Below are 23,802 nucleotides of genomic sequence, written 5' to 3' on the forward strand. Positions count from 1 at the left end.
GGGCCAATGAGAGATCCACAAACCTCTGTAATATAAACCCAAACTGTTGCTGTACCATCAGTTCCACAAAGGCAGGAGTTCTGTATTGCCCACCGCCACGTCTCCAACTCCTGGCACTTAGTGGGTGCTCGATAAATGCTTGCTGAATAAAGCATTGAATAATGTGTGAAAAGTTGAATAACTTTCTTTTGCTTTGCATCTTCTCTATGATTATTTCTTTTCCTCTTCCTCCTTATTTTTTGCCAAGTCTTTTTCAAAATTCTGTGCTGTCTCATATTCTTAGGGGTTGAGTGTTAGAACACTTGCATTAATAGTTGGTCAGAGGTTAAAAGTGACATATGGAAGTGACACATCACTGGAGCCATTAATGAGGGTGTGTTGGGACAGAAGTTTGAATGGAAGAAAGAGAAGGAGGCGCCATGAACCCAAACCCAGGGATCTAGGTTGTTCATGGCTGGCATTTAGTCATGATCTCACTTTGAGCTTTGAATGACAACACCCGTGTTATTTATTTCAATAGAATTCATTAACTTAAAGGGAGGAACATAGTACAGGGGAAGAAAACAGGGACAAAGAGGGGCATGATCCTCCAACCCCCAAATATCCCAATATAATTTCTTTATCCTGATGTTCAAGAGGGAAATATATGTTAACTGCTTGATGTATGACAGTTCATGAAAGGACATACTGGAAAAGAGTCATTGTTTCTTTAAGTAAAAAATCAGAGGCAGAGTGAAGGTGGTTGAAAAGTAAGCTTCCTGGAATCTGAGGCTGATAAAAGGTGAAAAGTCAGAAAGTTTCACATGAAGAGAAGGAAAGCACCTCAGGAAGAACCACACTGGGACCTGTTTTCATCTTGTTGACCCTGCACTAGATCGGGCTGACTCTAGAAAACATCCTGTTTTCCAAGTTTTAAAACTATGTTTGCAGAGGGTTGGCCCTCTCAGACTCAGTAAATAACACTAGAGAAACACCACAGAAAAGAATGAGTGAGGGCTGCCTTAAATCTGAGTGGACTGCTTTATCCAAAAAATTTTACTTTATGAGGTTGTGACCTGAATATGGACTTGATTCTGGAAAACTGCACATGTCTGAGAGGCCCCCGTTCCAGGTACAAGACAGATCCTGGACCTGGTCATCCGGATTCTGTCTGGGAACCCAAATCTTCACTTTTGACCTCAAAGATTCTTCTTTTATCTTGACATAGAGCATCAGCTGACAGGCATTGTTTGCTGAAGGACTGACCAGGCACAGCAAGAATCAGTTTATCAAGAGTCTTCCTCACCCCCTTTGTCTAATCTCAGTGCTCTTCAGTCTCTTACCCATTCTCCCCCCCCCTCACCATGCTGTATGGTCTCCTCATTCTGGTTGAGTCCAAACTTGTGTTCATGGGGAAAATCATATTCTTGTCCAATGACAGAGATGAAAATTAGCATGGAATGTGTTTCTTTTGCAGTCAGAAGACTTCCTGATCATGGTTAATCTGTTGGGAGACTTTCCACACTTTTCTAGGGATGAATATTCACACTGACTCCCTCTGGTTAGAAGAGCGGCTGGTGTGCCCTCCCTACCTATACCCCTCTCTTCCTCAGTAACTCCATGCATGCTGCTTTTTATAAGAAGGGGAGAAGTCAGGCTAATGGTGCCAAAGCTCTGTAGAGCCAGACAAAGACTCTCCAAGGGAGCTGATCATTCACCTTTCTAAAATTTGTTAACAGAGAGCAAAGGAAAGTGTACAATCAGAATTAAAATGAATTGCTTTGGGTAGCTAGAATGAAAGGTAAAGGATTTTTGAAAGATTTTTCAGGTCTTTCTTTTTTGAAAAAGATAACAGCCCTTAAAATAAGTAAGACTATCTTCAATACCATGATCTCACTTTGAGCTTTGAATGACAACACCCCCGTTGCTTATTTCAATAGAGGCCTTCAGAATTCATTAACTTAAGGGGAGGAACATAGCATGGGGAAAGAGAAAAGGGACAAAGAGGAGCATGATCCCCCCAAAAATATCCCAACATAATTTCTTCATCCTGTTGTTCAAGAGGGAGAAATATGTTAACTGCTTGACATGTGATAGTTCATGAAATCAGTTTTTATTTTTATGTTTTTTAAGTATTTATTTATTTATTTATTTATTTATTTATTTATTTATTTATGAGAGACACAGAGAGAGGCAGAGACATAGGCAAAGGGAGGAGAAGCAGGCGCCATGCAGGAGCCCGATGGCGGGACTCAATCCTGGAATTTCAGGATCACGACCTGAGCCAAAGGCAGAGGCTCAACCACTTGAGTCACCCAGGTGTCCCTGAAATCAGTTTTTAAATCAAGAAACAAGTCACTGTTATATTGCTCAATTTTGCGAAATGAAGAAACAAATACCGAGTGCTATTGCCTGGAGAAGCCAGATAGTGTCACATCAGCTTAGGTCACATCAGATTGGGTTCTCCCTTGGCCCCACACCAAACATTTTAGCCTCTCTCTCTCTCTCTCTCTCTCTCTCTCCTCAGAGAGACTTTAAACATGCCACAGTGTGCTGATCTTTGGGAATATAAGCACAAGTTGAAATCTTGGGAAACCTCCAGAGGCACCTGGGCCATTCAGACTGATTGGTGGTATAGTAAGTACATTGAGACAACGGGGGAGCTGATTGCTTATTATGAGATAGGAGTTGTTACAGTGATGGTCGGGGGAGCAAGCTGGGAGGAGCATGGAGATTTTGTTGCGTTTCGACAGCCTAATTCCTACTGTCTCAGCGAAGCCTGGCACACCCCGAGCTCACTTCCCCACCTTGATGGGCTTAAACTAGGTGACAAGACACTCTACTTTCTGGTAGTCAAGGTGACCTCTTCCTTTACTTCATTTCCATGGTGCCTCAAACGAGAGTGAGTACTGATGCTGGAGAGAAGTCCATAAGGTCACGCGATTCTAGAAATTCTGAGCATGTAGGTGGTCACCCCACAAGCATCATAAAACTCTTCTCTGGTTGGCAGGTAGAAATACTCTTTAGTTTTGAAAGCTTTACCTTTTAGTACTTTCTATTCTATTTTCCTACTTTCTCCATGTCACAAGTCCCATGGCAGAGAGAGGAACATCAGATACAGAAATGAGTAGGTGAGGGAGAGAGAGCAAGAGAAAGGAGTTTCTGATTTTAATTGGGGTTAGCAGACATCAGTGTTTGGGTGTCATACGGTGGAGGACTTCTCAGTTACTGAAGTGTGGGTCCTTCAGCTGCACAGACCAGGCTGCCTACCTGGACATGGTCTATGTGTCTGGGGGAGGGGGGTGTGAGGCAGAGAGAAAAGATGCATGAAAATTCCAGGCAGAGGCTTGGGGGGGTGGGGTTGGAGCCTATACTCCAACTCCCCTTCAGGTCACACATTTTGTGCAGCTGGGATGAGACGTTTTGGGCTGTTGTACAAGATCCACAGGCATCCTAGAGGGGGTGAAAGAGCCTTTCTAGAGAAATCATTACTTTTTGGTGTCAGAGATTTGCCTAGAAGAGACTGAAAGTGAATTTAGCAAAGGTTTGTAGCTATCTCTCTCTGAGATGGGCTTGCCTTCTGTGGAAACACCATCCTAAGGCCATCCCCCCAGTAATGGGGGAAGCTTATTTAGCAAGAATGCAGAAAAACATCTTTCAAAACTTGAGGTAAGAAAAAATTTCTTAGCTGGGCTACAAAACACACATGAAAATGAAGTGATAACTTTGATAGCATTATAATTACATTTTGTTTATTAAGAAATTCACACATGTACAATGACAATTCAAGAACGAGAAGGATATTTACAACACATGTAAGCCCCTCATCCTCCAAATAAATAATATACAGAATAATATTAAAATCTATAAGACACCACAAAATCATATAAGCTGGGCAGAGCAGGGGATCAGCAAAATGTTAAACAGAAAATTCACAGAAGAAATCTGAATAGCCAGTAGCTATCTGACAAAATACTCTAGGTCATTAGCAGTTTGGGACATTCTCATTGAAACCCATGGATTTGACACTAATTAGGCTGGCAAAAACTAAAAAGTCTGGCAATATCCTGTTGGCAAGGATGTGGAGCCACAGAGATACTTACACTTTGCTGATGAACACGTAAATTGGTACAACTTCTTTGAAGAACAGTTTGGCAATAACCAGTGAAGTTGAAGTTGTCCAAATTTCCCAAGCTGTTAATTTTATTTCCCGGTATATACCATTGCGATATCCTTGAACATGTATGTTAGAAAAGAACTTATAACAACCTTGGTCCTAAAAAGCAATATCGGGAATGAATACAATTGTCTATCACCTGGAGAATAGATAATTCAATCATTATGCATTCAAACATCAAAATAAAAAAGTAAATACAATACGAGTAAAATGAAAGAACTAGAACTACATATATGAAACATAATTGAAAAAAGTCATAATAAACATACATATTTCTTTCACATAAGAAATATATTTGTATACGTGAAAAATATATAAAATAATATTACCTGTTGCTTAGAGATTCATAAAAATTTTAGTTAAAATATGAATACAGGCATAGGAATAAAAAACACTAAATTAAAAATAGTGTTTTCCTAACAGAGGAAAGAAAAGAATCGGGGAGAGGTCCAAAGAGGGTATTTAGTTCTTCTGGCAATGTTTTGTTCCTTATTAAGGATGTGAGTGCATAGATATTCAATGTATTTCATATCCATTTTGTATGCCTTAAATATAGCAAATTAATTTTAAGAAAGAAGTCATGGTAATTGATGGCCTATGGTAACAAGATTGCTTTCAGGAACATCCTCCACACTTTTTCCGACACTATAGAACCCAAAGATGTATCAAGAAAACTGAGAAAAAGAAAACAAACAACAAATAAGAAACCCATTTCACCCTGGGAAGACGCTATGCCATGGCTAAGTGCACCCAACCGGCATATAAAGAGGACATTTGTTTTTGTCATGTGTGCATTTAACCTTTTTTATTAAATACCTTCACTTCCCTGGGAAGGATCCTTCCTCTTCCAATCACAAGCCATGTGTTTGCATAGACTTGCGTGGGATGTGACCTAAGTCAAAGCTAGCCACCAGGCCACAGTTCCTGACTCAAAGATGTATTGTCTAATCAAAGTCAATGATGGTCAGAAAAACTTTGCAAGGAGTCATTGGAAGGGGACTCTTGCTTTTTTCTCTTCCACTAGCTGAGGCCAAGAGAGAATGCAAGCTCCAGAGCAGCCTAGAAGTCTCTCCAGCTCGTCTGAGGATGAAGGTAGTGAGGAGGAAATCTAAGCGAATAAACAGAGGGGAAAACTAAGTCCCAGATGATCTATCAGATGTTCCAATCAAGCCATTTGACACCAGCCCCTCCTCCGAGCTCTTCAAATCTGAAGGTGAATACACCCACCTATGAATATGATTGGACTTTTCCCTTTCCTGCAACCAGAATGATCCTGATAAACTGTTCATTACTAATAAAATATCAAGATGAACCCCACTCTTCGCGATACAAGCAATCACAATTCTGGCTGAAAGAACACTCTGCCCTCCATGCTTACCTGTCTCCCACCTGCCAGGTCATCAGTTCCCCTGAAAGCCTTTCGTAACCCCCTCAGCAGCTAATAAAGGGAACACAGCTGGTTCCACTCAGATCCAATACCTAGTCCTTTTGTCACAGAATTGCCTAATCAAAACAACTAAAATTGCCTTCCCAGAAATTAAACCCTTCTTTTGACTGGAGACACTTATGCCAGCCAAAAACACTTGATGAAGACCCAGTGAGGGGGTCATTGTTATCCTCACTTTGAATATCTGAGAAAAATGAAGGAAAAGGAGATGAATCCATGAGGAGGTAATTTGTTTCTTCTGTCAGATGTTTCACAACACAGGTGATGATCTAAATTTAAAGATTCTTTAAACAGCATGTACCCAGACTAATGAAAATCAAAGTTCAAGGGCTTATTTCAATTCTGATGAACAATCCACCCATTTGTAAGGATTTATTGACTAGCTGGGGAATATTTAAAATTTGCATTTCACTTGCCACTTTAGATTTTTTTTTCCAAGAGCATTTAATCTTCTTTCCTCTTTTTCTCTTCTTTAAAAGGTCTTGACTTGCTATTCTTAAATGAAATTATCCTTGTCTGCTTCCTCTTCAGTGAAATGAAACCAACTTTAAATAACTCACCTAGACAGCTGAATTTTAAAACTTTTTGAACAAATACTTTCTCTCAAAGTCCCTACATGTTGTGATGTTCTATTCTCTCCTATTCCATTCCATTCTATTTTAAAATGTCTTGGTCAAGACCCAGTAAATTGGCTACTACTGAAATAACTTCCCTATTTCAGAGTTGTTTGATATTTGTTTAGGAAAATCTTTGAATCAGAAAAATCTTTTTTTTTTTTTTGTTAGCTTCCTTCACCTTCTACTCTAAGAATATTTTCAATCAGAGAATGAAGGTAATGGGGCCTAGGAGTCTTGTGAGTTCAGTTTCCCAGCACTTGGCTCTAAAGGGATTTTTTCTTTTTAGAGAAAAATCACTTGCACTTAGGTGCCTTTACTTTTGCCTTTTGCACTTAGGTGCATTTACTATCCTTCTTCTGCTCTGTACAAAGAAGACTGGTTCTACATTTCTCAGACTCTTTCCTCAACTACCGGTTAGTTTTATCCAGAAGCATGCATTACCAAGGCAGGAAGAAAGTCTCATTTGTTTCTCTTTTCTTGGTACTGGCTACATCTCCCATGTGATCCCCACTCTTGTTGGAAGCCTCCGTTCTGATTCTGGTGTCTACCTGCTAGACTTGGCTCCTGGCCTCTGCAAATGCCTCCTCACATTGTTCTCTTGCTTAAGGAATAGAAGCAGCTTTCTGTTGTTGCTAATTTCTGGTATGCTTTCCCATCCCCTATTTGGCTTTATGAGAGTTCCAACAGCTTTCTGAACTCATACTGAATTTCTTCCGTAGCATTACTGGATATTTTCTTTTTCTTTAGTGAAAGAAATTCACTATATCAGGATTGGGTTATACTCTTATTAATTCGACCCACATCTTAAATTTTAGTTCTGAGAATGGGTAGATTTGAAGGTCCAAAGTCCTGGAGAGAAGGGTATCAGAAAAGTGAGCCCAACATTCTGCATGAAGTTTTCTTTTGAGGCATTTGCCAATTCCTAATGGGCTGAGAAGCCAAACAGATATTAAAACATTAAAAAGTTATGAGATTTATGTAATCCCAGCGTGCTTGAGAGAGAGACACACACACAGAAAAGAATTTTGAGGACTGCCATGGACAAGGCATCTTGGAAGCAAAACAGACATTTAGCTGAGGCCCTTGAATGCTTCCTCTTAGGAATAAGAGCAAACCAGCTCTCACAAAGAAGCAAGCCAAGCCTCACAAAGCCTGAAACAAAACCTCAAGCCACCTTAATTCCTAATTAAATCAAGGTAGTCTTCCCAAGGTAGCCTGTCAGAAGAAAATTAAATTCTGTCTGGAGGCATATAAATCATCCCAAATCTCTACATTTTAAAAATATAAAATAAAACTAACTACATATGACAGAAAAAGTAGCCATATGGCTGAAAATCAAAAGAAAAAAGAGAAAAGGAACAGAGCTATAATGTAATAAAACAACAGATACGCAGTGAAACTCCAAAATTTAGAATTATTAGCCAGATATTTTTAAGAAACTATCGTTCACTTGTTCAAAAAAATAGATAACAAATTTCAATGGGTATGTGGAATCTATAAAAGAGTAAAATAGAAATTTTGGAACTGAAATAATTCCTATACATGGGTTCAACAGAAGTTTGGTTGCAACAGAACTAATAGTGAACTAAAATATGTAGTAGAAAATATGCAGATGGCATTATGTAAGGAGAAAAAATGGGACATGCCAAAAAGTCTAAATATGTGTAAGGGAGGGATGCCTCAGGCAGGGAAGGAGAGAGAGAGAGAGACAGAGAGACAGAGAGAGACAGAGAAAGAGAGAAACAGAAAAGACAGAAGAAATGTTGGAAGAATTATAGTCTAAGAATTTTACAAAATCTAATGAAAGACCTTAAGATCAAGTTCAAGAGGTTCTGCAAACCATAAGAAAATAAAAAAGAAGAAAAGAAAAAGAAATCTACACTTGAACACATTATAGTAAAAATATGCTATAACCAAAGTCAAAATGAAAATCTTGAAAGAAACCAGGTGAGGGGAAAAAGGCTCATTAGCTGCAAAGGAGCAATATTTGACCAACACACAAGGTAGAACAAGAACAAATTCTGAAAGAAACATTTGCTAACCTAGATTTCAAAAATGATGGTACAATGCATTTCTGATAAATAAAAAGAATTTATTGCCAGTAGTCCCATAGTAAAATAAGGAATATGTCATAATTTAAAAAATTATTCAGAGTGTCTGGGTGGCTCTGTCAGTTGAGCATCAGACTCTTGATTTTGATTCAGGTCAAGATCTCAGAGTTGTGAGATTGAGCTCCTTGTGAGGCTCTGCTGCTTAGGATTCTCTCTCGCTCTCCCTCTACCCCTCCCCTGCTTGCATTCTCTCTCTTGCGTGTGCACACTTTCTCTCTAAAAAAATAAAAAAAGAATAAAATATTTATTCTGCACATAATAAGATTAATAATATAAGCTTAAATATATACCTAAAGCAAAATGAAATATATAAAAGGATATCAATGAATCCAAAATCATAGTTGGAGATTGTAGCATTTCTTTCATAGTAACTAATAAAAAGATAGTAAGTTAGTGGAGCTATAGAAGACTTTCATAATACAATAAACACATGCCATTATATATAGATGTATAGATATATACATATCTCACTATACCAAAAACCTCCAGAATATATTTGAATATATTACCTTTTATTTTTTAAAGGTTTTACTTATTTATTTGAGAAAAAGAGAATGAGAGAAAGAGCATAAGGAGGGAAGAACAGAGGGAGAGGGAGCAGGGAGCCCAGTGGGGGCTTGACCCCAGGACCTTGAGATGATGACCTGAGCTAAAGGCAGACACTTAACCAACTAAGCCACCCATATGCCCTAAATATATTACCTTTTAAAGTACACATGGAATTTTTATCAAAATAGACTGTATGATGGTCTTAAGGCCATATCCACAAATTTTAGATTTGAAATCATACAGGGTATGATTCTCTGACCAAAGTGGAATCCGTCTAGAAATAAATCTCCAAATACTTGAATATACTGCAAAACATACATAAAGAAACCATGGCCCCCAAAATAAATCACTATGGAAATTAGAAAACATAGTTATTCAAGTAATGAAAATATATCATATCAAAACTTGTGGAGTGCAGTTAAAGCTATGCCTAGAGGTAAATTTGTAGCTTGAGTTGATATGTTATAAAATAAGAACACTGAAATAGATTTTCTAAGCAGGTACCACAAGAAGTCAGGAAAAGAGATACATAACATATGAGTATTTTATTTGTAATATTTAAATAAGAATCAATGAAGCCAAATATTATTTCCCAAAAAACATCAGTTAGATATATATTCTTCTGGCAAGACAAAATCTAAGAGTAGAGAGAAGGATTATATTACCAACATCAGGAATGAAAAAGAGTGTATTACTGTAGATTCCACAGCTATTAACATGCTAATAAGAAATACAGTGTAAAGTTTTTTCCAAGGATGTCTGCTAACTTCACTTGTATTCACCATTGTACCTACCCAGTGAAATAAGGTAAAGGAAAAAACAAAATGTATATGAGTTGAAAAAGAAATGGAATTTATAGTCAATTTCTATATACTAATAAAAATTATTTGAAAGTAAAACTGTAAAAGATGTCATTTAGTGTCAAAAATATCAAATACCTAGGAATAAATGTTATAAACTATATGCAAAATCACTATACAAAAAAAAAAAAAACCTAAACGCTGATAAGAGAAATCAAATAAAACAAATAAAGGATGAATATACCATGCTATGGGATGGAAGAGTGTCATCCCCCCCCAAATATACCTATAGATTGCACCACTAAGCAATCAGTTAAAATCATCAATCAAAATCACCAACAGTTTTAGTGATTTTAGTGATTTTTTATGATTATAAAGCTATGATAATTAAAACCTGTAGTATTGAACAAGGATAGAGAAATGTACCAAGGAGACAGAATGGAGAATTCAGATATATGACTCTATTTCCTAAATGATGAAATGAAAGCGGGGACACCTGCACCCCAATGTTTATAGCAGCAATGTCCACAGTAGCCAAACTGTGGAAGGAGTCTCAATGTCCATTGAAAGATGAATGGATAAAGAAGCTGTGATCTATGTATACAATGGAATATTCCTCAGCCATTAGAAACGACAAATACCCACCATTTGCTTCGACGTAGATGGACCTGGAGGGTATTATGCTGAGTGAAATAAGTCAATTGGAGAAGGACAAACATTATATGGTCTCATTCATTTGGGGAACATAAGAAATAGTGAAAAGGAATAAAGGGGAAAGGAGAAAAAATGAGTGGGAAATATCAGAAAGGGAGACAGAACATGAGAGACTCCTAACTCTGGGAAACGAACTAGGGGTCGTGGAAGGGGAGGTGGGTGGGGGGGTGGGGGTGACTGGATGGCAGGCACTGAGGTGGGCACTTGACGGGATGAGCACTGGGTGTTATTCTATATGTTGGCAAATTGAACACCAATAAAAAATAAATTTTTAAAAAAATAAATGAAAAAAGCACCTCTATTGCACCTATATAAAAAAGAATTATGGATAGACTGTAGCCAAATATGAAAGGCCAAACAAGAATTCCTTTGGAAGATGATATAGAGATGTTTTCAGGATCATTAGGAAAGCTAGGATTTCTTAAACAGTATTTAGAAAGCACTAACCATGAAGGTAAAGATTGGAGTAGATTCATTTAATTAAGAATTCTGATTTGCAAAATACAATATAAGGAAAGAAGAGAGTGAAAAACAAATCAATATTTGTTTTTAATATTATCTCTCACGTATTTCAGATGATGATAGATAAACGATGATGATGATGATGAAGATGATAGATAGATAGATAGATAGATAGATAGATAGATAGATAGATGATAGAGTTTATGTATAGGTATATATATATATATATTTGTGTGGATATATGTGATATACATCTTTTAAAAGGGGTTGGATGCTATAAGCTTGAAAACAGCATGTTGGAAAAGAAGACTTACAATCACCAATGGGTATAGGAAAAAATTATTTATATCATTAGTCATCAGGGAAATATAAGTTTTGGCACAAACCTAAATGTGCAAATTTGTATATTATAGGTGGTACCTGTGAATCAAGGATAGAAAAATGAACTCATAGTGTGTTAGTAAAATATTAAGTAACTTGCATGTGAATGCAGTTCAGGTGGACATAGATATTTGTAAAATACTTTAAGAAAATCTTTGATGACATTTACTAAGGCTAAGGTTTTGTATACCCTTTTGACCGAGTCATTCCACATCTAGGTTTGTATCCAACAGAAATGTGCATGCATGGAGACAATGAATAAGACATGAACAAGTGTTCCATTAGCAACAATAATCACAATAGCCTCAAATGATAAAGTGCAAATGTCCATTAACAGTGGAATGGATGAAGAATGTAGTATATATTTAAAAGATTATATATATATATATATATATATATGTACACAAATTACAGCTATATAATGTATCTGATAGATAAAACATTGAATAAAAGAAATCAGATACAACAATAAGTGTCATATACTTCTTATTCATGCAATGTGCAAAAAAAAAAAAAAACAACATAAAAATAATCCACTATAATAAAAGTCAGAATAGTCATTATTTTTGGAGATGTAATGATGTGAGTGACCATGAGGTGGATTTTTGAGGTGCTGGTAATATTCTATAATAGGTTGGCAGCTTTTTCTGTAAAGGACTTGATAGTAAATATTTTAGGCTTTGTGGGTTATATGATCCTTGTTGCAATAACTCAACTCTTCCCTTTAGTGTAGTAGCAGCCTTACATTATATATATAATATAATAATAATATGTAATATTATTATTATATAATAATAGAATACTAAATAATAATATATTATTGTATAATAGAATTATTATTAATAAGTATTAATAATAAGAATTGTTAATAATAGACTTACTAATAGAATATTAAATAATAAAATATGATATATATTCTTATATTTATATATGTGAGTTATAGATGTAATGATTATGAATATTGGACTTTGAATTGCATATAATTTTCATGTGAATTTTGTGAAATATAATTCTCTTTCTGATATTCCCAACCATTTAAAAATGTTCCCAACCATTAAGAAATTTCTTTTTTTTTTTTTTAATTTATTTTTTATTGGTGTTCAATTTACTAACATACAGAATAACACCCAGTGCCCATCACCCATTCACTCCCACCCCCAGCCCTCCTCCCCTTCTACCACCCCTAGTTCGTTTCCCAGAGTTAGCAGCATTAAGAAATTTCTTAAATTGCAAGCTGTATAATAACAGGTGGCAGGCCAGATCTAACCCCAGGTTATAGTCTGTTTTTTAAATTTAGCTTTTATGTAAGTGGATATTTTCACTCTATACTAATGCATTAAGCTAAAAATTTAAGATTGGTGTGCTTAAGGCTCTATATTGTATTTCGATAAAACTCTTCATTAAAAAGTGCTGAGAAAATCTAGGTGACCTTGGGTTTGCTGATTAGTTTTAAGATACAACCCCAAAAGCACTATCCTTGAAAGGAAAATATTGATAAGTTGGACTTTATTAAAATTCAAATTTTCTGCTCTGTGAAAGCTTTTCACAGAGAATGAAAGGATACACCATACTGGAAGAAGATATTTGCAAAACATATCTGATAAAAAATGTGTGTCCAAAGTATACAAATAACTCTTAAACTCAACAATATGAAAACGAACAGCTCTTTTAAAAAATGGGTAAAAGATCTGAACAGATACTAATCAAAGAAGATAAACAGGCAATTTTGCACATAAAAATATGCTCGATATTATGCTACTAGGGGATTGCAAATTAAAAGAATAACGAGGGGCCACTTGCACTATTAAATGGCTACTTATTAAAAAATGTGACAAAACCAAATGCAATAGAGGACATGGAGCAACAAAAACTCTTACTCATTGATGATGGGAGTGCAAAATGATGTAACTACTTTGGGAGACAGTTGGGCAATTTTTTTTAATAAAGCTGAGTACTACTGAGTACTACTATACAATCCAGCAATCATGCTGATATTATCCAAATATGTTAAGACCTGTGTCCACACACACACAAAATCTGCATACAAATATTTTTAACAGCTTGATTCATCATCACCCCAAACTGGAAGCAACCAAGATATTCTCTATTAGGTGAATGGATAAACAGACTGTGGTACTTTAATTCAATAGAATACCATTCAGTGATAAAAATAAGTGGGCGATCAAGCCATGAAAAACCATGAATGAATCTTAAATTCCTATTACTGAGTGAAAGAAGGAAATTTGAAAAGACTACATACCATACAATACCATTTTTATGACATCCTAGCAAAGGCAAAACTCTTGAGATGGCAAACAAATCTATAGTTGGTAATGTTTCAGGGGTGAAGTACAGGGGAATTTATAGGACGGTGAAACTCTTCTTTATGATACTGTAATACTATCCTATTCTATAGGATACGTGACATTTGTTAGAACTCACAGAACTTTGCAGCAAAACCCTTAATGAATCTTCATGAATGCATCCTTAAAAAATTATTTAGGAGATCACGTGACCCCAGATGAGCTTTAAGTCAATGACGAAATAATCCAACTGTGTTATGAATGCATGTACAAATTCACCATAGAGAACAGGATGGGAAAGTTTCTGACATAAGTAACTTTGGAAGTGAGTGGAATCTGTAGGACCAAAGGTAAAAGGAACTCTGTATAAGCACTGTACCCTAGCTGATCAAAAAATTTCCCAGAGGGGTATAATTTAACAATTATGAAAGTGTCTCACACATAAACTGGAATAGAATAATTGAGTAAATGGACGACAGATGGCGGGAACCAGGTTTCTGACTGTTGGAGTTGGGACGTTAAAGTAAGTAAGGAGAGAAGTTGGAGGATGTCCTCAGCCATGCTCCTTTGCTTCATGCTTCTGGGTGAATGAATCATCATAGCGAGGCAAAGAGACACATAGTGGGAAGCAGAACAATTTTACAAAAAAGGAAATTCAATAATTTCCTCATTAGTTAATGCTTTTTGTGTCTTACTTAACAAATATTTGCCCCTTCCAAGTCATGAAAATATTATCCTATGTTATCTTACAGAAGATTTATTTCCTTTAAATTTTATAGATTTGTTCCTTTTATATTTTGACCTACAATCTGTGTGAAATTATTGTAAATTGTGTAAAATGGGGTCAAGATTCATTTTTGTTTTTTTTAAAGATATGTATTTATTTATATAGAGAGACTGTCTGTGAGTAGGGGAAGGGGCAGAGGGAGAAGGAGAGAGAGAATCTCAAGCAGACTCCACCCTGAGTGTGTGAAGGCCACACAGGGTTTGGTCTCTTTGAGATCATGACCTGAGCCAAAATCAAGAATTGGTAGCTTAAGCCACCCAGGTGCCACAAGATTCATTTCTAATACATATGTTGAAAATTGTAGGTATCGTTCATTAAAATGCATATGTTAAAACATGAGTACAAAGCTGCATTTGAATATAAAAATTCACAAATGTATGTAATTAGAATATATTGGAAGCATTTATTTCATGCATTTATAGCTATATGTTTTCCTATAGTTACAGATTTTAAAAAACATTAATACTAATACACCTACATTTATTATCACTTAGTTCATAAATTTCTCCTCTGATTTCTTCTTTTGCCCTTGGGATATCTAGAATAAGTATTATTATATATTTGAAGTCAGCAGCCTTTCTTATTGCATTCTCTTGAAAGTAAGGAGTCTTTCTTATCTGGTTGATTTTAATCCTATTTTCCTCTGTTTTGAGTAGCTTTACTATCATGCATTCCAGGATGGTTTTGTTTTTGTTTATTCTGGTTATGCTTGTAATGCTTTTTAAATCTATTGCTCTATGTCTTTCATATATTTTAGAAAATTCTCAGCAATTAACACTTTATAAATGGCTACTGCCTCATTTCCTCTCATCTCTTTCTAGGATGACAATTACACCTATGTTAAACTTTTACTATCCACTTTCCACTTTTTCTTTTCTTTTCTTTCCACTTTTACTATCCACTTTTACTATCTGCTTCTTATTGTTTTTGTTTTCCATGCTTTTGAATATTTATGCATCACTATATTTTCTTTTGATCTATCTTCCTTTTCCCTCTTTCTGTCTTCACTGTGTCTAATTTGAAAGTAGCCCTATTTGTTGTGTTCATAATTTTTAGTTCATATATTTTGCTTCTGGTTTTTGTTTTTTACATTATCCATTATCTGTCAGTAAATATTCTCCATCTTGTGTTTTTATTTCTAGACTACATTAATCACAATTGATACAAAACACTTGCCTAACCACACTCATATTTGAGTGTCTATTTATTTACGTGGTTTGAGGTTTTTTTGGGAGGGGATACAAAGCTATTTTTCATACAGATTCAGTCATCTATAAAAACTAGGAAAGATAATGTAAAGATCTGGACAATATGTTCTTCTTTTCCTCTATGTGCTTCTCTATTATCTAGATTATTGAACTAACAAAACTTAACTGCTTTGGTAATTGTCTCATTCCACTGAGAAGATTCTTACATATGTTGTCAAGATTTTCTAGTTATTCTGGATGAGATTGATCAAAATGCAGCTAATTCCTCATTGTTTGTAGTAGAAATAAGCTGATTTATTTTCCAAAATTGGATCTAGTTCTAGATTGTCCTTTACTGATATAGGTTTTGTTATTTATAAAGAATAATATTATTTCAATTATTATTGGTTTATAATACACTATGTATAGGAATTGGCCACAAATTTTCTTATCTCTGTTGTCATGATTTTTTTTAGTGTGACTTTCAAACTCTTTCCACTAAGAAATGAAACCTGTCTGCATCCTTGAACTCAGGGTTGGCCATATGAGCTTCTTTGGCTCATGGGACATTTCAAAAAACAATGCAAACAGAGATTTGAAAAGTTCTTGTGCACTGTAATGTCCTGTCTTTTGTAATCACCACCATTCATCATAAGATTGAACCTGGGGTATTTTGCTCAATGATGTGAGACATGGCAATTATCACCCTAGGTGACGTTGAGCCAGCCATCAGGTATTTATCCAAGCAGTCTCAACTACCTAAGAAGAGAATATTAAAAAATGCTTATTTTTTGCTTTAGACCCTTGAATTTCATAGGATTTAATTATGTAACAGAAGCTAATTTTTATAATAATTAGTTCCTAGAAATAGGTGGCTACCATGATACAAACAGAATATTTAGCATTGCTTTTGGGGCTGGGTGATAGGTGGAAGCTAAGCAAAGTGACATGAGACCAGGGCGGGAGAGAAGGCTGGAGGAGTTATTAACAAATCATTAGTGGAGAATAGGAAATTTAATGACAGGAGACTATTACAAGATGGAGTAAGGTAATACACGTCACATAGCAGCATGAAAATAGGCAAACACTATTGTTTTGGTAATAAAAAGATAGAAAATACACTTAATGAAATCTAGGTATATGCACTTGTAAGACAAAATGTAAAAAGTGTCAATTATCTTATTTTAGCTATATAAGGTAAGTTACAGGAAGAGAGATGAGCTAAGAAGCAAAGTAGTCTGTAAGAATTTAGAAGAAATGGAGAGCTCTTGTTGAGTTTTAGAATAAAACTTTCTTCTGGTTTCTAGTTTATTCAGGCAGCAAAATAAGGTGAGGAAAGACCTCAATGTAAAATCAAATAAATGATGTTAAGACCCCGTGTGAAGATCGTAAGTAGATAAGGTAGTGCCTAGTTATCCTCTCCAAGATTTGTTACAGTGTTCTCATACAGTGCTCCGACATGCCGGAGAAGAGAGAAGCCTATCCCAAACAGGATTATAAGTGTGGTTTCACTGGATGTGGTCAGATACATAGGAAACCCACGAAGTTGTCAAAATAATTATGATGCCTCAAGCAGTGACAGTTTGAATTAAAAGGGGTTGTGATTGTTCATATGGAAAAAAGATTTTGGGCCTTCAACTTTCTACGGGTTAATAAGAAAGCCCAAAACCTATGCATCTGCACAGAGAGGCTATTATATTTAGAAAAGGAAGATTTTTCATATCCAGGGCAAGAGCTGACAAGAGCAATATACTTCTAGGATGAAATAGTGTAATGGAATAGTGAACTACTGGGCCCTTTCAGCTACTACTTCTCTTTCACAGACCCATTAACCCTTTTGCTTTCATAATACACCTTCCAACCCTCTCTAATTCCTAACTACCGTTTGGCCTATGAGGCTTCTGGTAGGAGACTATTATCTCCCATCATGTGTCCTCCATATATGATGCTTATGCACAGACACTATTACACCACCGAAGACAAATGCTAAGAAAACCAAAAGCCAAGAATTTGGCCCTGACTCTTTCCCATTTTGTCATCTTATCACATTGTTTTCCCTATACCATGAACACATCTACCTGCTTGAAAGAAGAGGGGAGGAAAAAGTGATTTACCTGGAGGAAAGAAAAATGATTAACATCTCTTTATTAATGGCTTGACAGTACCTATTTTCAAATCTTGTTTTATATTTTTATATAAAGTTAATATAGAGAGTTAATTGATTTTATACATTTAAATAGAGCTCCTGCTGTTTAGTTGATAGAGTGTCCTTAATATGATTGTGATTCAAGAACTTCTTCAATGAAGAAATGTGAAAACATTTGCCAGCAAGATAATAGTATTTGGAGACTCATATTTAATATGAGTCAAGCCAGATATTTTGTTAATCATCCTTGAATTTCAAGAAGATTTTGCTTGTTACTTTGCTTCAGAAGATTTTATATATGTTTCAGTGGGATTTAAGGGGAAGATATTCAGGACATGTATTAAATCCATGATTTCTGGTTGCTTTCCTAAATGGTATTTTCTCACTTCTCCATAATTAAGAAGCCTCAGTAGTGCTAAATTTTCCTACCAAGAAACATTTTTCAAATGCCTCGACTTTAAAACAAATCCTTAGTCTGGTCTACCTCTGTTTATTTTTATAGAATTATTCTTTTATCCTGAGCTAATTAGAAATGTAATTTGAGTTTGTTATTGCCATCCATGTATGCCCTAGGCCATATTCTCATTGATTGCAGTGAGTACTTAATTTTATTGGATCAGTAGGACACAATTCCTATTTTCTATCTCAGAGTCCTAGTCTGTTTACTTTGGTCTTTAGAGTTAAGATGGTATGGTGATTACAGTATGCGGATGGACATTAAAAATGCAGAAACTTTTATCCCCATCTCTTATTTTTTTTCATCTTTCCTAGATGCCAGATAACAGTCTGCACTTAGATATGAGAAAGGCTCCTGGTATCTTTCTGTCCTAGCCTGCAGATATAATGAATCAAAAAGCTAGGCTTCCTCCTTTTTCATCCAGAAGCCTTTTTGGTGACATTCTACATAGCTAAATAGCTTCTACGAATCTCCTTCTTGCTAAGACTCTACAAAGCATAGAGATGTTTGAGTCTTCAAATCACCTTTCTCAACCTCCAAGGATTATGGCACAGAGCCTTCTGAAGTGAGAAAGCCAGACAGTCTTCCCAATAAAGGAAAAAGGATCTGCTATCAAAAATGGATGGTGGGACCCTTGGGTGGCTCAGCAGTTGAGCGTCTGCCTTCAACCCAGGGCCTGATCCTGGAGACCAGGATTGAGTCCCACATCGGGCTCCATGCATGGAGCCTGCTTCTCCCTCTGCCTGTGTCTCTGCCTCTGTGTGTGTGTGTGTGTGTGTGTGTGTGTGTGTGTGTGTGTGTCTTGTGAATAAATAAATAAAATACTTTTAAAAAATGGATGGTAATGTTCTGACTAGCTTGTCTAATCTTCATTCCAGTATAGTTTCACCATGGCTATGTATGCTTCATATCTCCAATGGCAACTCAAATATAAAAGTTTAATTCCAGGCACACAAGATGAAAGCTTCAAATGAGAATTCTATTGGAGTGTAGTTTTCCCTGGAGCATAGGACAAAAGAAATATATTTAGGTAAACAGATGTACCAGGAAAATCTGCTTACTATGGCCCATCTAAAACTATTCTAGTTACCACAAATTACCCTAAAACTTAGTAACTTAAGACTACCTTTTAATTTTTCTCACAATCTTTTGTGTCAGCTATTTGGAAGGGGCTCATATGAGGTTCTTTCTTGTTTGTCAAATGTTGGCTGGCACTGGGGAATTTGCTAGACCTGCAAAATAGCTCACTCACAAGACTGGTAAGTTATTGTTGGTTTTCTGCTGGGAGACCATTGAGCCATATTCTCACCCAGATGTAAGGCAAGGGGAATTAGAATCTACCTCCTGATGGTGAAAGGCAAGGTCAGAGAGAGGGATGTGGGATGAGAGTGTTGCAATCAACTTTGGGAAATACAATCTACCTGAAGGTTAACACAAGATTGGAATCTCCAGGCAAGCCAGGATGTGCCAGCAAAGCCACTGCTGAAAGTATAACTTAAGAAGGCAGCTGGACTCCAAAAAACATACACAGAGGTGAAATGGAAGCTGAACATGGATCCAGAAGGATGGCTGAGGCTTCCAGGTGTGATTTCTCTTTCAGAAAGTACTTAAGCACCAGCAGGTCAAGAAGTTCTCTTTATCTCCACCTTCCAGTCACCCTTGAGGATCTAACCAAGAGGGCTTTATATTAAATATCAAAACAAAGGGAAAAAGCACTCATTTTATCACCAGTAGCTTAGTAGAAAATATTAACTAAGATTGGTACCTATAGACTAGAGCAAAGGTTGTGCTTCCCTGAATATTCTGGAAATTAATGGAGAGAACTGGGTAGATTCTTCATCAAGTAACCAGGAACATATCATTGTGAGTAGAGAGAGGGAAGATAAGACTTGTAACAAAGGTGTCCAGTCATGGGGTGATACAGTTTCATTGTGTTTTATTTTCAGACGTTATCTTACTAAGTAGTATTTAGACATTCTCTCAGTAGTATTTACAGACTCTCAATCCCTCTACAGTAGGAAAAACATATTTTCTGTACTCCTTAAGACCCTCCTCCACTGGGTCACTGCACAGGCAAGAAGAGAAATTTCCTGAAGACTTCTACTCCTTCTACAACTGGAGATAAAGAATGAGCTTTAAAGACCACAGAAGGAGTGAAATTAATGTCTTTTTGAGTGAGACACTGTTTTGGATGTGTCCTATTATCTCTTTTAATCTTCAAAACCATTCTAAATGTTAATAGTATTATTCTCCCTTGACAGATGAGTATATACTCATCTCTAAAGGATTAATTTTGAGTAAGCTTCTCACCATGCACTGAGTCATAATTTTAAAAAGGTGTGCCAAATGCCAAAGCTCTAGTCTCCATACTGCTCTTCCGTGCTTTTTAGGATCTTGGTGAAATTCAGAGGAAATTATTCGCTATTAATATTTTTCTTATTCTTGGTCTTCTCTAAAGTGCTATTTTTACTTTCTCCAACCCACAGAAGAAACTTCAATGTGAAGAAAAACCAAGCCTGTGGCATTAGGGAAGCTACAGACATTTCTCCTTGTAATCATTCTGAGATCCAAAACTGGGTAGCCAATCCCTGTAGTCAAAGGTGTCTTAAAACAATTTGAATGAGATAGTGCTATGGTTGTACTTCCAACACTCCAGTGGAGAGACAAAAGAGAAGGGATTCAGGCTCTTTTACAGACATTACTTCTGTGTAGATGAAAACAAGTGACAGCACATGACAAATGGAACTAACACAAAGCTCAGTGAACAGAATAATTTTAGGCTGAAAATGGCAGAGAATGGAAAGAAAACATTCTAGGATTCTCTACATCTGTACTCATATATCAATTTACAGTATCTATAAAATTAAATATTAGAAAATGAAATTTGATTTAGCTCTACCCATCATTGTATTCCATCACTGATTTAGTCATATATACAAAAATGTGTATTGAGGTTTTACTATGTACCAAGCAATGAAATATATTGGTACCCAAAGAAGATGTGATCTCCATCTTCATGGATAGTCTAATTGGGAAAACCTATGATACACAATTGAAAAAAAATTACTGTGAAGTTACCAATTCCAGTAATGAGTAAAACTCATAGAGTGCCATGATGGGGATTAATATGACCTATTCCAAGAGGATCAGCAGAAAGTGTCTTGCTATGAGGCTGACAACTGAGTGATAAGAGGAGTCGTGAGAATAGTGATCTAAGCAGAGATACAAGGTCTGTGACAATGGAAAGTCCAGAAGTGGGAAAATGTGTGTTGCCTTTTAAGAGCTAGAAGAAAGTGATCATATTGGATCATGGAGCATAAGAAGGAATGTGGCAAGGATGGGCTGGAGGAGATAAATCCGGTCCGGAGCATGCAGTGCCTGTGAGCCATGTGCAAAGTTTTGATTATATTCTCAGTGCAGCAGGTAGCTGATACAGACTCCTAGAAAAAAGTGATAAGATCTGATTTACATTTAAATAGTCATTTGTGGATAAGATGGGTGTTTGATCCTCAGCACTTTCTGAAGGCTTAAATAATAATGAAATGTACAGGGGACTCTTTCCCAGAGAGCCAATAATGGAATATCACCTATTTCCTTCTTCTACATTTTTTTCTGCATTTATCAGAATCTCTGATGAGCTAGGTGACAGGAAAAGGAATTCTTGGGAACCATTGCACTCAAATTCTGAAACACAGTCCTGCTGTAACTGGGCTAGCCCAACCAGTGGTATGATGGAGTCTCCTCAAGACAGAAGACAGCAAGCTGGGCTCAGAGAGGTAGAGCCTGAAAGAAAGAAACAGGAGTTGGGGAGAAGGAAACATCCAAATCCTAACTCAAGTTCAGTGAAATTGAAATTCATATACCAGAAGTTATAATCTATAGAAGCAGTCACTTCTCAGTGTTGGGTGGAATCCCAAGACCATAGAGCATTGTCTACATTGATGCATTGGTGTCAGATGTGAAACCCACCCCTTGGTGGCAGTAACTGGCAAAGTTAAGGCTGCCACTGGCTAGATAAGTGCGAGGTCAAGGCTTCTAGCTCAGTGAGTGCTGCTGTGAGCAGAGAAGGAAGGCAAGGGGCCATTCTGGTGGGCGAATTTCTTCTGTCATGGTTTTGGTTTAGAGGCAGCAACAACATCAAGACCAAGTGGACGTTTGACTCCTTGGGCCAAACAGTCACAGTTGCAGAGGTTGAAGACCACTTCCTGCCCCAATGAGTGGTGGGAAGAGAGTTCTCCATTTACTTCTAAGCCAAGGTCTGCTTGGCTCAATATTGGGTCCAGAATGAGCCTGCATATAGTGAGGGCTGCCTTGCTGGCAGCTGAGTGGGGCTGGCATGAATTGAGTGTGGTCCTCAACCTTTATCTTTCTGAAATGATCCTCCTTAGGAGAGAATAATACTAATTCTTTCTGTTGTTCTCCTTTTCCTTCTCCTCCTCTCTTCTCCCTCCCTCTCCTTCCCACTTCTTTGTCTTCTTTTCTTCCATTCTAATTTTACTCCTCCACCCTTCCTCTCCTTTCTCTCCTTCCAGTTTCTCCTTCCTCAGTAATATACTCCTTGTCCCAAGTAAATGAGGGTAACAAAGGATGATTCGTATATAGATATACATGCTCCTTATTCGGAGAATTTATTCTGTTAAATTTTTTTTTATCAATTTCAAAAATGGATGTTTTAAGAGAAGAAACTAAGCTAAAAATGGCTCCTAGGAGCAGAGTTTACCATTGGCTCAAAGAGCCATCTTGCTCTTGTCAGCTAGATAAAGTCCCCGAATCTGCAGGAAGTCTATGGGACTGCATGTGAAGTCAGAATTAGGGTTTCTTCTTAAAGTTCAGCCAGGTTTTGGGTTAGAGACCAACTGGGATGATCAAGTTGTGGACAGGATTAGGAAATACTTCAGATCGAGGGTTAGCTATCATGTGTTTTGCTGAGGATCCATCCCCTTTGGACATGTCCTCAGTGTGTTGTAAATGTGAGAGTTAAGTCTGGGCTATAATCTTCAAGTTGTGGAGCCAGTGTTCTGATGATAGGATAGCACTGATGTTTTCCCCTCTGACCTTGGGAGGAGATCCAGTGCTTGCCTTTGCTTGCCTAGTACATTTCAAAGTGTCAGGTCAAAATGTCTCAGAGGACAAGAGGGTGATGACAGTGTTTTTTTTGTTTTTGTTTTTTTTCTTTTTCCTACAATGGTGCAAGGGTCAGGGCAGGGGGATGAATAACAATCCTGTGTGTGTTCATCAAAATGTGGATATCTGGTAGGCTCTTTCCAGCTGGTGCTTTTTGTCATAAGGTGCATATAGATGCCACTGATCTCTGTGTCTGGGGTAAAACCTACAACAGAAAACAGCATGGTGCTGAGGTGTCACTGGGACACCCCAATCCCCCAACAGGGAACTTCCTGCTCAAGAGAAGAGAGCAAGTCATTCACAGGTGGGATATGATGCTACATGACACAACTGCTGAAATAATCAACCAGACTGCTGCACTGGGACTGCCCATTACTCAAAGAAATAGGGTGAGACCGGACTCCAGAGAAGCCCTCTGTAATCATAAGCACCACAGGAGAGAGCTCCCTGACTATCAAAGTCTTCCCTGGGGTAACAAAAAGGTGATTTTATCTGCAGTGCTGATTTCTGGGGCAACGATGGCACAGCACAGAGAGGGAAGATGCTGACTCCATGCTGGCC

The 23,802-nt window shown here is 36.9% G+C and overlaps 1 protein-coding gene across 19 annotated transcripts in view; it reads left to right on the forward strand.

The window, feature by feature from the left end:
* Positions 1–23,802, forward strand: part of LOC144312493 (uncharacterized) — a 245,802-nt gene that overhangs the window by 165,064 nt on the left and 56,936 nt on the right. For 6 of the 19 annotated variants that reach the window (XR_013377980.1, XR_013377978.1, XR_013377988.1 and 3 more), the window contains 2 exons: positions 2,507–2,616; positions 18,432–18,936. The exons of 1 other annotated variant lie outside the window; for it this stretch is intronic. Coding sequence is in view for 4 of the 18 variants with exons in the window: in XM_077895245.1 (XP_077751371.1) it covers positions 2,507–2,616; positions 18,432–18,442 (121 nt within the window). In the remaining 14 variants the exon portion in view is untranslated. Of the gene's footprint in view, positions 1–2,506; positions 2,617–5,180; positions 5,370–18,431; positions 18,937–23,802 lie in introns of those variants that run through there. 12 more of the 19 variants (XR_013377985.1, XR_013377979.1, XM_077895247.1 and 9 more) reach the window with 6 other exon arrangements.

Source organism: Canis aureus, chromosome 4, assembly GCF_053574225.1.
Source record: "Canis aureus isolate CA01 chromosome 4, VMU_Caureus_v.1.0, whole genome shotgun sequence".
NCBI classification, from domain to species: Eukaryota; Metazoa; Chordata; class Mammalia; order Carnivora; family Canidae; genus Canis; species Canis aureus.